At 49.6% G+C, this 15,240-nt stretch overlaps 1 protein-coding gene across 15 annotated transcripts in view; it reads left to right on the top strand.

Annotated features, from left to right (window-relative positions):
- The first annotated feature begins 513 nt into the window (after positions 1-513).
- Positions 514-15,240, top strand: part of Ebf3 (EBF transcription factor 3) — a 117,921-nt gene continuing 103,194 nt past the window's right edge. For 11 of the 15 annotated variants that reach the window (XM_087573119.1, XM_087573097.1, XM_087573091.1 and 8 more), the window contains exons 1-6: positions 670-1,174; positions 1,280-1,436; positions 1,792-1,855; positions 2,543-2,598; positions 5,529-5,602; positions 7,258-7,326. In XM_087573119.1, the coding sequence (XP_087429245.1) occupies positions 1,041-1,174; positions 1,280-1,436; positions 1,792-1,855; positions 2,543-2,598; positions 5,529-5,602; positions 7,258-7,326 (554 nt within the window). In that variant the 5' untranslated portion in view covers positions 670-1,040. 15 annotated transcript variants of the gene reach the window in all.

The raw sequence follows: 15,240 nt of genomic DNA, 5'->3' as shown, positions 1-15,240 counted from the left end.
CCCTCCCCTGGAATCTCCTCCCGCGCGCCCTTCCAGCCTCCTTCTGCTGTTCTCTTTGGGACACCCCAGAGCCAGTGTTGCCCTGGTATTTATTACATGCGTGTGGGCGACTTGGGGCGCTCCTCCTCCGACCCACGGTGTTTTGACTGTGTGGCAGGTCTTGTGGGCAGGTATAACGGGCCAAGCAGCACTTATGCACTGGCTGCCCTCGCTTCTTTGCGAGATTTATTTGGGAGGGTGGTAACTTCCTCGGCCGCGGCTGGGCTCGTAGAGCCGTGGCGCGTGGCCGGGGGCGGTGGTGACGCTCGGTGGCGCTCGGCGGCAGCGGGGCTCGCGGGGCTCGCGGGGCTCGGGCCGGCTCGCGGCGCCGTCAGGCAGTCAGTCGGCGAGCGCGGCGGCGGCGGCGGAGAGGGGCGCGGCGAGGGGCGGCCGCTCCCATATATGGCGCAGGCGCCGCCCCCCGACGTCACCCTCTGACAGCGCCGCTCCCGGGGGCTTCGAGTTTTGGCTCCCGGGAAAGGGTCCATTCCTCGGGGAGAGAGGGCTGAGTTTTGTGCGCCTCCGTCCGCTGCGCGCGCCGCTCCAGGCCCCGCCGCGCCCCGCCTGCGCCCGGGACTGCGCCGCGGCACTCACTGCTCCGTTTATTTGTCTTTGGAGCAGGCGGGCCGCGCCAGAAGCGGGCGATCCCGCAGTGTCCTGCAGCCGCGGACGCCGCCTGGCTAGGATGACACCACGTTGAGCGCGCCTGCAAACAACAACAACAACAAGCGCCGCCGCGGCCACCGCGTCCACCGCGCCCTGCTCCTCCGAAGCGCCGCGCCGCCGCCGGTGCAGTCCGCCCGCGTCCCCGGCCGTCCGCAGCGCCCGGCCGCCGGTGTATGCCGCGCCTGCCCGGGACGGGCTGAAGCCGGCGGCGGGCCGCACCGCAGGCGCCGAGCAGGGCCAGGGCGGCCAGGGCAGCCTCCTGCCGCCGAGCCCCGAGCGCCGCCGACCGCGGACGCGCTTTCGGCTGGGAGTCGCGGCCGCTGCCAGCAGTGTTCATGTTTGGGATTCAGGAGAATATTCCGCGCGGGGGGACGACCATGAAGGAGGAGCCGCTGGGCAGCGGCATGAACCCGGTGCGCTCGTGGATGCACACGGCAGGCGTGGTGGACGCCAACACGGCCGCCCAGAGGTACGTACCGGCCGCCCCCGCGCGCCTTGGCCCCGGCCCGGTCCGGCCCCCTCCTCCAGCCAGCGCCGCGCTGCTCACCGGGCCGCTGTCCCTTTCCTCCTGCAGCGGCGTGGGGCTGGCGCGGGCGCACTTCGAGAAGCAGCCTCCTTCCAACCTCCGGAAATCCAATTTCTTCCACTTCGTGCTGGCGCTCTACGACAGGCAGGGGCAGCCGGTGGAGATCGAAAGGACCGCTTTTGTGGACTTTGTGGAGAAAGAGAAAGTAAGTGTACACTGGCGATCGCACCCTCCCTCTCCAGGAGTAGGGGGCAGTCGGTGCCCGCGCATGGGGTCCGAGTGCCCCCCTCGGCGGCGGGAGCGCTCCGCGACCCCGCCGCCACGTGCGGTCGCACAGGCCCGGCCAAGGGCCGAGCAACTTCTCTGTGCCCTCCGACTCACTGGGGGCGAGGGGAACGCTGGGCTTGCGGCAGGAAAAGTGACATCACTGCGTAGCTGCGAGCCAGAAATCCTGCCTGCAGCGTGTGAGGCCGAGGGGCCTCGGTCCTGGAGGGGGACCGAGCGCGGTGACCGCGCCAGAGGCGGCTACGCTAAATGCAATTATTTATCGTTGCTTTCAGGAGCCGAATAACGAGAAAACCAACAACGGCATTCACTACAAGCTGCAGCTACTGTACAGCAATGGTGAGTACCGCTGCCTACTGACTGCCCTTTCGCCCTGAGCGCTGGCTCTCCCTTCCCTCGATGGTTCCAGGACATAAAGATTTTGAGATTAAAATGACATGGGTGTAAACACGAAATCTTCTCATGGCATAGAAGGAAAACAAAACATAAACGATCGATAAGTCGATGGCACTTCACATGATTAACCGGTGGGGCTTGAAGTAGAAAGTAAAAGGAAGATCGATAAGGGCTCCTGCAGAACATCACTTTTAAGTGACTTTTTTCAGTTTTGCAAATTAATGTTAATTATTGGGATGGGGGTAGCTCCATAAGCCGAGCATAACTTACTTCCTGTGCACGGTTTAGAAAGGAAAGGACCCTCGAGAGCGCTGGGAAGGAGTTCACACTCTGTTTCTATAGGTGCATTCTCTCTTCGAAAAATAAATGACCATATGGGCCCAGAGCTGCACTCTGGCCTGCTCTCTGCTAGGCGGACTTCTTAAACCTTTAAATGAGGACGAAAGAGTCCCGAGACTTAATTAAGAAAAGAAAACAGTGAGAGGCGACTGGGGCTTTCTGTCTCCATCCCAGTATTGTAGGGATTGCCTTAAAGTGGTCCCAGGCACTGGCTTGCCCAGGCCTGGGCGTCCTTCCTGAGGTTCAGGCTAAAGGCTTGTTGAGAATTTGTCTGTTTTTTCGCCCCCACAGGCGTCAGGACAGAGCAAGATCTGTATGTCCGCCTCATAGATTCAATGACCAAACAGGTGAGAAAGTTTCCGCCTCTCTACTCCTTGTATTTTCCTTTCTGCTGAGCTGGGGTTGTCCTGGGGCCGAGAGAGCAGACTGACAAATGGATCTCCTGTATTTGTTTTTCATTTCGCTTCCCTGACATGCTAATGAGAATTCCATATTTATTGGAATAAATGGAGCGGTTGCTACAAGAGTTTATGCTGTCATTAAAACAGGACATATATGCTTTATTAAATGACTTGCGATTGGGATCAAACTCTGTCTTAATTAATTATGGTAATTAATAGTTGACAGAAAAATTCCAAGACCCCCTTGTTTGCTTTTAAACGTTCCTTTCTCTGCTTGAGATCTTTTCATGGGTTCCGACCCCTCCCCTCATCAAGGACAACTAACTGTTCCAAAGCTCATCAAGTTAGGCTCCCTTAGTTATTTTTCCCTCCTCCCTCCTAGTGTCGTGGTCTAGTAACTGGAGCCGTGTATTTGGATTTAAAAGTTAAATGTGCTGGGGTGAAAAGTCACCTTGTTCCTCTCTAGTCCATCTTCACCTCTCAGCCCCCCATCTCCATAATTCAAAGTCTGAGCTCCAGGGGTCACTCAAACCCATCCAGTGCTCTGCTCTCTCTCTCACCCTCTGTCATACCTTGTAAATAACATAATTACAAGCAGTTCCTTATTAAATTATTTAACCTGTCTTGGTCAACTTTTCGGATGATAACTATTGGCTATCAGTAATGTGATTAACTGCAGAAAAGTCGCCTCATTGCGTTTTGAGGGTGTCCAGTCTCTGGCTGCTTATGTTGTCCTGGGTGACGTGTTACTGTTTTAAGGACACTGCTCCCACTTTCTTAAAATGGATTGTTGAGTGTATGCATACAGGATTCCTAAATGAAACGCACCCCGCACCGATTGCTTTGGGATGGGGAATATACTTGGAAGCTGCAGGACCACACTTGAAATGAAAGTAATCTCTTCGTTTTCGATGCTAACTTTCGGTATTGTGAACCAAGTGCGAAAAGAGCTTCCTGCAGTCGGCACATAAGCCTCCCATTCTCTGAGCACAATTTGCACATTTTATTTCTCTTTGAAAAAGTTTGCCCTCACCTAGGCAGCCAGAGCATGAGCTTTTAATGTTTGCAGCCGCAGAGCTGTGTGGTTTTCTGCTGGAGCAAAGATCTGGCAGGTAAACGTGTTTTTCTGACACAGACTGTGGTGTGCCCTTTTGCCAGCCTTGCACCGATTCACAGAAGCTCTGGAACTCGGCTGCTGTTCGTCAGGCGGCTTTTATTTCCTTTGTATGTCGGGCAGAAGGTTTTGAGAATCGCCATAGTCTAATTAGGAGGTTTTTTGCAGGCGCTGCTAAGTTTCCGAGCCTCACGTACTGAAGGAGCAGGAGGCTTCGTTTAAAGTACACTTTTATTGTTCATTTAGCCTAGTACCTTTGCAGTCTACGCGGTGCAGAAAATAAAGGCATTTAATCTCCTCACTGACGGGGAAGGAGGGGGGAGAGAAGTAAAGAAATAGCCCAGTAACTGATCAAAGAGTCAATGGCGCTGAACCGACAGTTTATGGATTTCTGTTTGTGCTACAAAATAAAAAATAAATCAAATATAAATACGGGGATCATCGGAGGACAAGCCATTCTTTCAGAAGTACTGGTGTCGCCCAGGCCGCTAGCCCAGCAGCCCCAGGCGGCTCGTTGGCCTGTGGTGATTCCCACCATTTCTGTGGTTCCGAGCGGGCCGAGCTCCAGGCCGCGGACCAAGGCTTGCGGAGACTCTTCCCAGGAAGCTAGTCCCGGGACGCCCGGCAGAAAGGGCTTTGTCCGCTAGAAGTGCAGGAAAGTGCCGGAGGAGGTTGGAAGTTATTTCCAGAGAATTTCCAGGGGGTGTGGGGAGGCGGGAACTGCGGAGTGGGCAGCCCTCCCCTTGGAGGAATTTTCTGCCCGGAACCTGCGGCTGGCGGCCCCCGCCTCCCGCCCCTCCCCCAGTGGCCTTTTCTCCTCTTCTTTGGGCGAGGCGGGCGGCGGCGAGGGCGGCCGAGCCGGGGCTCCCGGCGGCGGAGCCGGGCTGGGCGCCGGCGTGAGCGCACCTAGGGCTTCGCACCATCTGGCGGAGCCTCTGCTCAAAACCCACCCGAGCGTGCGCGCAGACACTGCCTTTTTACCCGAGGAAAAAAAAATCATTGTTAGCACTTTGAAAATAAACACCAGATTGGCCATTAGCACTTTTCTTTCCAAATATCATCGGGCGAGAAGCACGTGGCCGGGCGAGCAGGGCGCCCCCCGGGCCCGGGCCCTCCCGCAGGCCGTCAGCTCCCTGGCGTGGCGCGAGCACGTGCCTCCGCCGTGCACGGCTTCCTGCTGCCCGGGGACGCCGAGCCACGCCGCCCAAGTCGCCGACCTCGACTCGGGCTCCGGGGGGGAGGGGAGGGGTGTGCGGCGGGCAGGGCGCAAGGTTGGCGGCTGGGGAGCCCGGCCTGGGCAGCGCCTCGTGGCGCAAGCAGGGCTGCCCCTGTGCCCGGCGTCCTCCCCGGGCGTCTGTAGTGCAGCGCACTTTGATCGACTTCTTCCGACAGAGCGATCGGGCCTTCGTATAAGACAATGGCCAGAGGACGCCGCCAGGTTGCGGTGGCCCAGGCGCCAGGAACCGACTGTGAGGCTGCGCGCCCTCGCCCGCTGTGCCCGGGTCTCCGCAGGCCCTGCTTCGTCCTCCCCGCAGCCCTCCAAGGCTCAGGCCTGGCGTGCGCCCGTGGGAAGAGCTAGGAAGGCGGGCAGTGCGAGGCATCCCCGGCTGAGGTGGCGGGGTGGGAGGGTGACCGGGTGTGCCTGTCGCCTCCCCTGGGGAGCTGGACACCTGCCACCCCGGGAGGCTTGCGGCGCCTGAGGCGGTGTGGCGCCCAAACGGTAGGCGTTGTGTTACCCGTGTCTTTGCTGTCCCCCACGCAGGCCATCGTGTATGAAGGCCAGGACAAAAATCCGGAGATGTGCCGCGTGCTGCTGACCCATGAGATCATGTGCAGGTGAGCCCCAGGGAGGAGGGCAGCCTTGGCGCCAGCCAGCCAAGGGGTCGCGGGCCGCGCTCGCAGGCGCCGGCCACACCGCCCAACTGCGGGAGAGAGGGCGTCCGTTGAAACCTAGTAGGCCGGGGGAGGCCCCAGGCGGGCCCAGAGCAGCGTCCGGCTTCATTTCCCCATAAGTGATGATGGTCAGTACAACCCGCTGCTCAGCAGAGTGGATTAATATGTTGACCGTGTCGTGGCAATATAGTTAAAAAAAAGAAAGGAAGAAAAAAAGAAAAGAGAGAAAAAGAAAGAAAACAGACCAGGGGATGCATCTGTCCTCGCGCAGGAGTCAGAGTTCACTGGGACTCATTTGACTACTTCCTTCTCCGACACTCGCATCCTGAGACGTACAATTGTCTGTTATTGATAAAAAAAAAAAGGAAAGCCTTTTGTACTTATTACAGAGCTCGTGTATGTGAGAATTGGATTGTGATTCTGTCAGTTAACCTCTTCCCTAGAGCAGCGATGCATCGTTCATATTGTTGTTAGATAGCGTGCCGTTACTTGAGATCTCTGTCAGAAGAGCAATTTCCCACCTGTTTTTTTTCTAACTACCACAAGAGTTTCGCCCCTACATGGCGAATAAAAACGCATCATTGACTTTGTATGTGTGGCATGTGAAATATAGTTGCAAGGAATAATAAGGAAAGGTTGTGCAGGCTTGCAGCCTACAGTAGCAGGCCCCATACTCTGAGGGGCATACTCTCCTCGGCTATGGTGCCTGTTGCCTGAATGCCACTTCTGAGCAGAGGTATTGTTACAGCACCAATATACAAAAGCTGACTTTTTCTCATATCAGGTAATAAATATAAATTACAACCAATAAAGTGGAATTTCTTTATTATCCACTTCTGCATGTACAGCAATTAACATAGAAAGCGCACAGATGTGATTTAAGCTCTAAGTGGAAGACTGTAGACTTTCTTTAATCACTTTAGCTGTCAGCTTTAAAAGGCTTTATATACTTTGCCTACCATATGGTGTTAATTTAGCTAATTTAGACATGTAACCATTATACAAGTATGCTTTTTTAAAATGCGAGAAGCATAACATTTTTGTTTCGTTTCTGCTTTAATTAAAGTTTCAATAACAGAGTTAAGGTAGGCTTAGAGGAGCGACAATAGAAGTTTGTGATAGATTGATGCACGCCTTTGTGCTTATAATTAATAAAGGCCCCCAAAGAAATATTGGTTAGAGGTGGCATCTTGCATCTTTTCCAGAAATAACAGCTTGACAATTGGAGGTAAACAAAGGCTGAGACTGTGAAAAGTTATTCCCCAGCCTCCAGCCTTTTCTCCCCAGCTCATTGCAAAGACAAACACCAACAGCATGTTTTCTGCATTTTAGCATTATAATTTGTAGAGGAGCTCTGGCTACCCTGCTAGCCATAATATGTTTAACTCTGGCCCTTCTGGCAGAAAGTTACAACATAAGTTTAACGGAAGATCATGTGAGCTCGCCCACTAGGTTGAAATTTGTCAAGCTGCCTAAGTAGGAAAAAACTATTTTTTTGACTCCTACTGCTTCATTGTCAGACTTTGAAAAAAAATTATTAAGTTGGACAGAGAAAGCTGAGCTGAATACTGAAACCCTTGTTTACAATTGCCCCATAGCCGGTGCTGTGACAAGAAGAGTTGTGGCAATAGGAACGAAACACCCTCAGACCCTGTAATCATTGACAGGTAAGGATGACTTCTTTATTTTCAAAACAAAACGGTAGCAACAAGCAAAGACTCTCTTGCTTGCTTGGTTTCCAGTGGCTCCTTAGCTTTGAGGCTGGTGTTGGGCTCCTCTTGTGCACTGCACCATTTGTCCGCGTGTGTTATCATGCACAGGTGGGTTGACGTGGAAACCCGGTGGCTCGCTCTGTGGGGATTCAGTAATTGCTTGCGAGTTGTCAAGGGAAGCAGTTTCATCTGCCACTGCTCTCACTGTGAGGAGCACTTTATGCCTAGAGAGTCTCTGGCTTTAAACCCAGAGATATGTCATAAAATGCTTTCTGCTAATTTGTTAACAAGTATTTCATTTTTTGCATTATTATCATTTTTTTTTTTTACCTCGGATGGTCGTTGAAGTTGAAGCTTGGGTGGTGGTGCTCTTGCAATCATCGCCCAGTGGTAGAATGAATTTAATCTGCTCTCAATTAGTTGCAAAATGTCTCCTAATTTTTTTCCAATTGTGGCTGTCGTTTTATGTCAAGTAGCAAATATGTAACTAACAAACCAAAGTTGTTATAATTGAAACTAATTACACATGCTGGTTACATTTCCAACATTAATTTCCATAACTAGATTAGCTATATGCATTCTTTAGGTTTGCTGTTCCTCATCTTGCCATTTATCATGTTCCTTGGGCAACGTGGCATCCTTTTAAGATACCAATCATTAGTCCTAATGGTGCTAATGTGCACTTGGCATTGCCTTAGTGGAAACAACAAAAACACTGCCACCTTCCCCTTCTGACTCACCCAGGCTATTCTGAGAAGGAGAGAAGATTTCTTTCTTTCCCAACAATGGGGAGCAGCAAGGGGCCCAGTGTGTGATTGACTGCAGATTTTGAAATTGGTACCCAAATCGAATAAATGTTAGACGTGTATATATGACACCAGTTTTGTGAGGCAGACGTTTAGACTGTTTTGAAGAGGGGTTGAGTTTCAGCAGCTTTCATTACAAAGTTATCTTTTGATCATGAACTTTGCTGTCCAGGGTCTGAAAAATTAAACCCGGAAAACCCCACGAGTTAAGCCTAAAGAAGTCTGAAGCACCGGTGGGGGCACTGCTAATGTTTAACTAGCTGGGATAGCTGTTTGCTTAGCGGAGAATGCTCGGTATCTGACAGAAGGGACAGCTCTCTTATTAGTAATCAAATAGGGCTGACCAGTTGTGGCCGTCACTCAGGCAGTTTGAGAACAAGTTCCACACTCTATGAAGCTGGGGCTACAGAAATCAATGTAATTGTATTTGTTTCGGTGGCCATGGAAGTCATACAGCTCTGGGTTGTTGTCCTGTGCTAGAACTCATTTTATTTTATTTTATTATTACTTTGGATGGGCTAGAAGTGTACTAAAGCAGCCATTGGAATCTTGTCTGAGTGGAAGATGCTTGAGAAGCAGCTACATTTAGGCGTTTCATCTCTCCAGTGATATTTGGAGATTTTTTAAAATGTGGTTTGCTTCAAAAGTCATGGCTTAAAAATTATGCCATGATTGAGAGGCCATGTTGGTTTGACTCACGTTTTAGACACCGAGGCACTTTGGATTTCTTCAGTCTTCAATCACATATTGAACACTGATAGTGACTAACACCCAAGACTCGGTTTTTAATCTCATGGTGGGCAGCGCTTTCCCCCAATATACAGAATATTATTCTTTCATTCTCTTCTAAGGGGGGGTCTTGCTCATATTTGTTGAATTAAAATATATGCAAAGATCATTCACACCTTTATAACCTGCGAGGAGGAGTATGTGATCATTGATATTCCAGAAGCACAAGGGAAGGGAGAAATGTAAAAACATTTGGTTAATGGGTTTACCATGTTTATTTGAATAAGGAGGATTGAAGCTCCACTTACGCTTGGCATAAATGCTTTGGAGGTCTTAATTATTGATGAAAAATCTGCTCTGCTACTAAATTCAAAGATATGACAATTTTATAGGAATTTTAATCACCTTCTGTGTTAGGGATTTTAAGGTAAGGATAGTTTTATGTACTGACAAGTACAATGTACATTTTTAGCATTCTTAAGAGAGCTGTCACTTGTAATGACAAAATACTATTAGCATTTTGTTGCTCGCTGTAAATCCCTGTGAAATGATTGTGGTATTGGCACCATCTCCAGTTTAAGGCATATTTCTAGAAGAGGAAAAAATGAATTTAGTGTTTTCTAGGACAGCTTGTGTTAATCAAAGAGAGAGGCTCATCTTCAGCAGGCAATCTCTTTGGAGCAGTGTGGTCATTTGCAACAGAGGTCTGTCTCAGTTTCATAGTGATGGTCATTTCTGAGGGCGTGGACTGCCTCTGAAAATTAGTCGCTCCTGTTGAGTTTTTAGCCTGGCTTCCCCCTTGAGTATTGGAGAATCAAATGTCCCATCAGATCGGCGAGTGCACAGGCCCTCACCAGCCCTCTTGCCACTTGGTTAGTTGTCTTAAGAATTCTATACAGTATGCTTCTCTGGCTCCTATGGCCTTTGGAAACATTTAGCAGGTTCTGACCAGATAAAGCATATTTGTCCTGAGGATATAAACCAATAATTCCAACCTGAATTGAGATCAATGGGCCCATATTTGCTCCAACCCACGCCAAGTTCTTCCACACGTTGAAACCGCTTTGTGTGTTATGAGAACAGGGAAGTGAGCTCCCCTGCTCTGGCAGGGTAATCACATTCTATAGGCCCTGATGCCTTAAATCAATTAATTACACAATTTAGTTTAGTTATCTTTCAGAAGTATTAGATACTTACAAATGGCAAGGAAGACACTTCAAAGTAAAGGGGGGGGCAGTAAGGATGTCTTCCATTAGAGGACTTTTCGTTTATCGTGGAGCTTTTCCTTACGTGGACTGTTTCCCTCCACATAAAACACTGTTGGAGAAACATTTTTTTTATAGTTCCCTGTATTTAAAATAATATAGCAACTTACCAAGTGGAGAAGGACTATGACATTGTAAAGTGAGAGACGACCCAGGAACAGCTCTCTGCATGTTGACCTACAAAGAGCCAGATGCAGAAAAAGAGGCTTACCTTCTCATACCACACACACGCACACACACACACACACACACACACACACACACACACACACACACACGGCCAGGCACAACCATAGGCACCTCCCATATGCAAGTGTGCATATGCAAATACAAACACAGTCACATACACATGCATGAATTTTTATGATATTGCTGAGAAGGAAGGGAGTATTATTTTCCTCATGAAATAATGTTTTCTGGGAAAACACAAAAGCAGATGGTCTTCATTAGGAACACCCATTGTCCACATATCCCGAATATGAACAGATAAATCTCTCCTGTTTCACCCGTACATTCCAAGGGCTGCAAGTGATTACAGGATGTCGGCATAGCCGCTAAACCAAAACCACACTTGGGCTCACATGATTCGCCTGTGCCATCCGGGTCTGTTTCCTCAGGAGCTCTGAAATGCCTGGGGAAGGCACATCAGTTTACCTTCCCCTTCCTCACTCAGCCTGAGAGGACTGAAACACAGAGTCCAACTGTTGCAGCCTGTGGAGGACACAGGAACAGGGCAGTGCGGCTGCCCACTCGGGCTGGCTGCACACCGTGGGCTGTGTGCAACTGAGAGCACGCTCTGCAGGGCAGTTCCAGATGGCACTGTCTCTGGCGTCCTGCTCGCTGGCATCTCGGCAGCAGGCAGTGCCCCCTCCCCAGTAAATCTGGCATTAGTCTATAGAGTTTGGGAGACTTATCATTCCAAGTCTGTCCTACTTTCCTGTCTGTGAGCCAGACATCTGTTTATCCTATTTTCTTTCTTACAGAGTTTGGAATGGCTGTAGTTTTTCTCTTTTGGGGGGAGGGGGGTGCATGAAGTTTTGTCATATTTAACAGCTGTTACAGAATTTCAGCCCCGTGGGCTCTGAAAATACTTTTCAGCTGACCTCAGATTTTTATACATAATTGACATTGGGTTGTAGAAAAACATTATTTGCTTAACCTCTCATTGTATGAGATTTCACACCGTCTCTGGTCGGAGGGTGTGAGTACCAGCAGTTTTAGCTCTGTGCTCCCTTTCAGCCCTCCAAAGCCTTGCTTTGATTGTGTGTTTTAAGTTTACCACACCTTTAAAGTGATTGCAGAACGGTAGCCCAAAAGGACTGAAGGTTTTCTCTTTCTTTTTTCCTTTCCTTCTCTCTCTCCTCTCCCTCCCTCCCCCCTCCTCTCTCTCTCTCTCTCTCTCTCTCTCTCTCTCTCTCTTTTTTTTAGTCAACAGTGTTTCCTTTCACTTCCTGTCACAAAGGTCAAAGAGAGCCGACCTTTGCTGGCAGTCCTGCCTGCTGAATTATTCATGGGATTGACTTTTTGTCAGGGCACACAGTTGTGCTCTGGGACAATTTATTCATTTACCTCATTTAAAGCTCCTTTCTGCACCTGTTCAAGTATTAATATCATGTAATTTGGGCCTAATGCCGATTTTGCTGAACACTCATTATATTTTTTATTAGCTATATTTCCAAACGATTATGTATGATTATTACCAAGCCTTACAAACAGCACCGGGTTATTCCCCAGCCCTTTACATCTTCTTGTCAGGTTGTTTTCAGAAGCAGGGTGGATAAACATTTGACCAGTCCCGATGTTTTTATTCCTACTCCATCTCCAAGCAGAGAACTTAAAGCTCCCTCCCTCATGGCCTTGCACGAGCGTGATTAAATCCAACTCGGAGAAGCTGTACAAATGCCAGCGTTTATAAGGTCAACGCTTTTGTTAAAAATGCTATGTAAATGAGGATCTGCAAAAAGGGACATTAAATAAAATTAAATTCATTGTCTTCTTTAATGTCATTTACATTTTGGCTAAGCCTCGGCCTGTCAAGGAGGATTTTAAAAATAATTTTAATTACACATCATTTAGGGAACCCAAGGTTTTCTATTCAGTAGCATTTGGATAACCTGCAGAATGGAGACCGTTTGTTAACTTCTGAAATGACGGATTGTCATTCTGTATGCATAATACAGCACGAACAGCATAGTTTGCCGTTAATTTCTCCTTCTCAGTTTTCTTGGAAGTGAATATAATTATCATCAAATAGGCCTTGAGACCCTGGAGTCCTCCTCTTGGCCTTGGCTGTGAAGCTGAGACACTCTCTGGTTCTGGGTCTGTTTTAATACATGGGGACTTCAGAGAAGGGAAAATATTGGCTGGCAATTTGGCAATATTAAAATGCACTTTGGATGAATGGAGTGGCTACAAAGACTCTGATTCTGGTTGGCACGAGCCCCATTTGGCTCAGCCAGGCTCAGGTGTGAATGGCTGTTTTATTCCCTGGTATGCCAACGGAGAGAGGCAAAAAGTTCACCATGTTCATTCATCCTTTAATTTTTTTTTCCCCTTAAACTTCTGAAAATAAACAAAAAAGGAAGAGCAGGTTAGCAGAGTCACAGTGACACGCTCTCATTTGGGAACAGTGCCCACCTTGTGTGCATGCTTCGGAGCCCACCACCCTGCCACAACTGTGCACCAGGCATGCCGCATCTTAGGATAAGCCAATGCTGTGTGTCACAGCGAGTAAGGGCGTCAGAGCCAGCATCAGGCCTAGGGTTTATATCTCTGCTCTAGGCTAAGGAGGCCTCCGGAGATTTATGGCTGCCTGGGCTGGCTGGGTAAGGCCTACAGGGTGACCAGGCCAGACCGGTGTAGTATTGGGTTGGAAAACAAGCCACAGGCCCACAATGACTTCCGCAGCACTTTTAACCAGCTCAGATTCTCATCAGCTCTTGCAAGGGCTGAAGCTGTATGGTGTTGCCTGCTAGGGGCAGGCAGCAGCAGGCAGCTGGTTGCTATGAAAATGCAGGGCTGGAGGGAGGGGCTGGAAGCAGGGCTGTCAGAAGCTATACTCCAGGAGGGATGTTGACGCAGACCATCCCGCGCCTCTGCAGCAGCCTTATCAGGTGAAGAGCAAAGATATAGCCAGTGCCTGTAATCGTGTTAGGACGGCATGGACGAATTGGATTACCGTATGGAAAGCCGTCCAAACTCAGAGTTCTGTTACGCATGCTTACAGGAAGCAAATAATTACGCTCTGTGCTCCAGAAGATAATTGGGGCTGGCCAGAGGCCTTCTCGTGACGCTGGAGAACGCAGGAGAAGCTGGCCTCATGGAGGCATGTGGGACGCACACAGGGAGGAGGAGGGCGATCTTCCCCAGATATAGGTGGCTGGAGTTGATGCTATAATTTTCGGTTACTTTTCAAAGATGGTGAATAATTTATCAGAATTCAAACTCACAGTAGCAACGGGAGGCATGTTGGAGGAGATAAAAATTCCAGGCTCTAATGATGGAGATTGTCGTGGCAGACAGGAAGTGATTGACAAGTGGGGGTACAGGAAGTGAGAACTCGAGGAGCTTAACCTGTACTTGGCAGAGCTGCCTTAGCTTGCACTCCGAGAAAATGAAAACCATTCACCCGTCCGCTCCTGACTGCTTGCCAGAACACACGTTCCTCTTGTTTGTTTATCTTAGTAGCAAATCTCTCCAAAATGTTTGTGGTTAAAACTCTATATAATGAGACATTATGCTGGCATTATGAATGCTTTAAAATAAAAATATGGATATCATTTAGAAAAATAAGTGGAGGGATTTTATGGGTTAAGGGTTTCCTTGTATTTTATAAGCTTCTCGAACTTGGGGGTTAACTAATGTTCACGGCATCCTCAAAGCTCAACAACGCTCTCTAAAATGCTTTATTCCGAGAACAGCCCGTCACATCTGTCAAAACGGTAAATGCTGTAAATCTGCCAAGCAACTGGTTGAAGAGCACTGTGTCCAGAGGCATGGGCATAGGGGGGCGCTGACTTTAAGTTTGTTATTCTATCACTTCTGCCCTTTAAAAAGAAAAACTACCCCTGTCTATCCGTGATCCCTTCACTGAACGTTTCTCAGTCAGAACATGCTCAGAATCTAGGAAGGGTCTGTGGATGGTGATCATCCCCTGAAAGCGACAGGGCCACAGCGAGTGCCTTCCCGGTAATTCACTAGGAAATGACTTTACCATGTGCAGAAAGGAAGGGGCTGCGGTGGGGTTGCAGGACACAGAGCCCAGGCCCCACTAGCGGAAGAGGTCGGCTCCAGCATGTCTCTGCTGCTGCACATCTGGGGGGAGGCCTCCTCTGCCCTGACAGGCAGCTCTAGCCTTGCCCCACCTCTGCCCCTCACCCCCAGGCCTTGCTTGTAATGCCTAGTTCTCTCTCTCAGCAAAGCACCGAGGGCAGGTTGCCATGTTAAAGCGACACAACCAGACACAACTTTGGCATTGTTCAAGGATCTCAAAACATTTGCCCTCCTGATGATGAGTTTACAAAGAAGGAAACGATCCTTCACACTGGAGGCTGGCCCTATGCATACAGGCTTCTATGAGGGCGTAATGCCTTCTTTTCTGGGGGTTTTTACCAAGAGGCCAAGTTGTATACGTATGTATAGAGGAGATGTTCTAGACGCTGTAAAAACAGGTCGAGCCTGAGCCTGGGCAGTCCCCCTGTGGGTGACACGTGCAGCACCAGCCTGAGATCTGATTACAGTCCTGGATGGGTGTCCCCCACCTTCTTTGGGAGTACAGGTGTCATGAGCCACTAGGTCATCCAACTTTGACAAGGGATAGGGCCTGTCATTAGAAATGGGATGACTATGGCCCAGTGGAAGGGGTGCCACTTACAGCCAAGTCAACTTGATATTTCTGGTTCTGGAGGCAGAGCCGGTCTCTACCCTGGCTCGAGGACGAGCTTTCTCCTTGAGCATCCTTCCAGGCTGCCGAAACGCTCAGTGCCAGAGGTAGAGTAGATAGGGCTCTAAGTACCATTCCGACAGGTCAGGCAGACAGGTGTTTTCATCAAGTCTTCACCACTAAGAGA

The sequence above is a fragment of the Rattus norvegicus genome, chromosome 1 (assembly GCF_021556685.1).
Source record: "Rattus norvegicus strain SHRSP/BbbUtx chromosome 1, alternate assembly SHRSP_T2T, whole genome shotgun sequence".
Lineage (NCBI taxonomy): Eukaryota > Metazoa > Chordata > Mammalia > Rodentia > Muridae > Rattus > Rattus norvegicus.
This window is presented reverse-complemented; position numbering and strand designations above follow the sequence as displayed.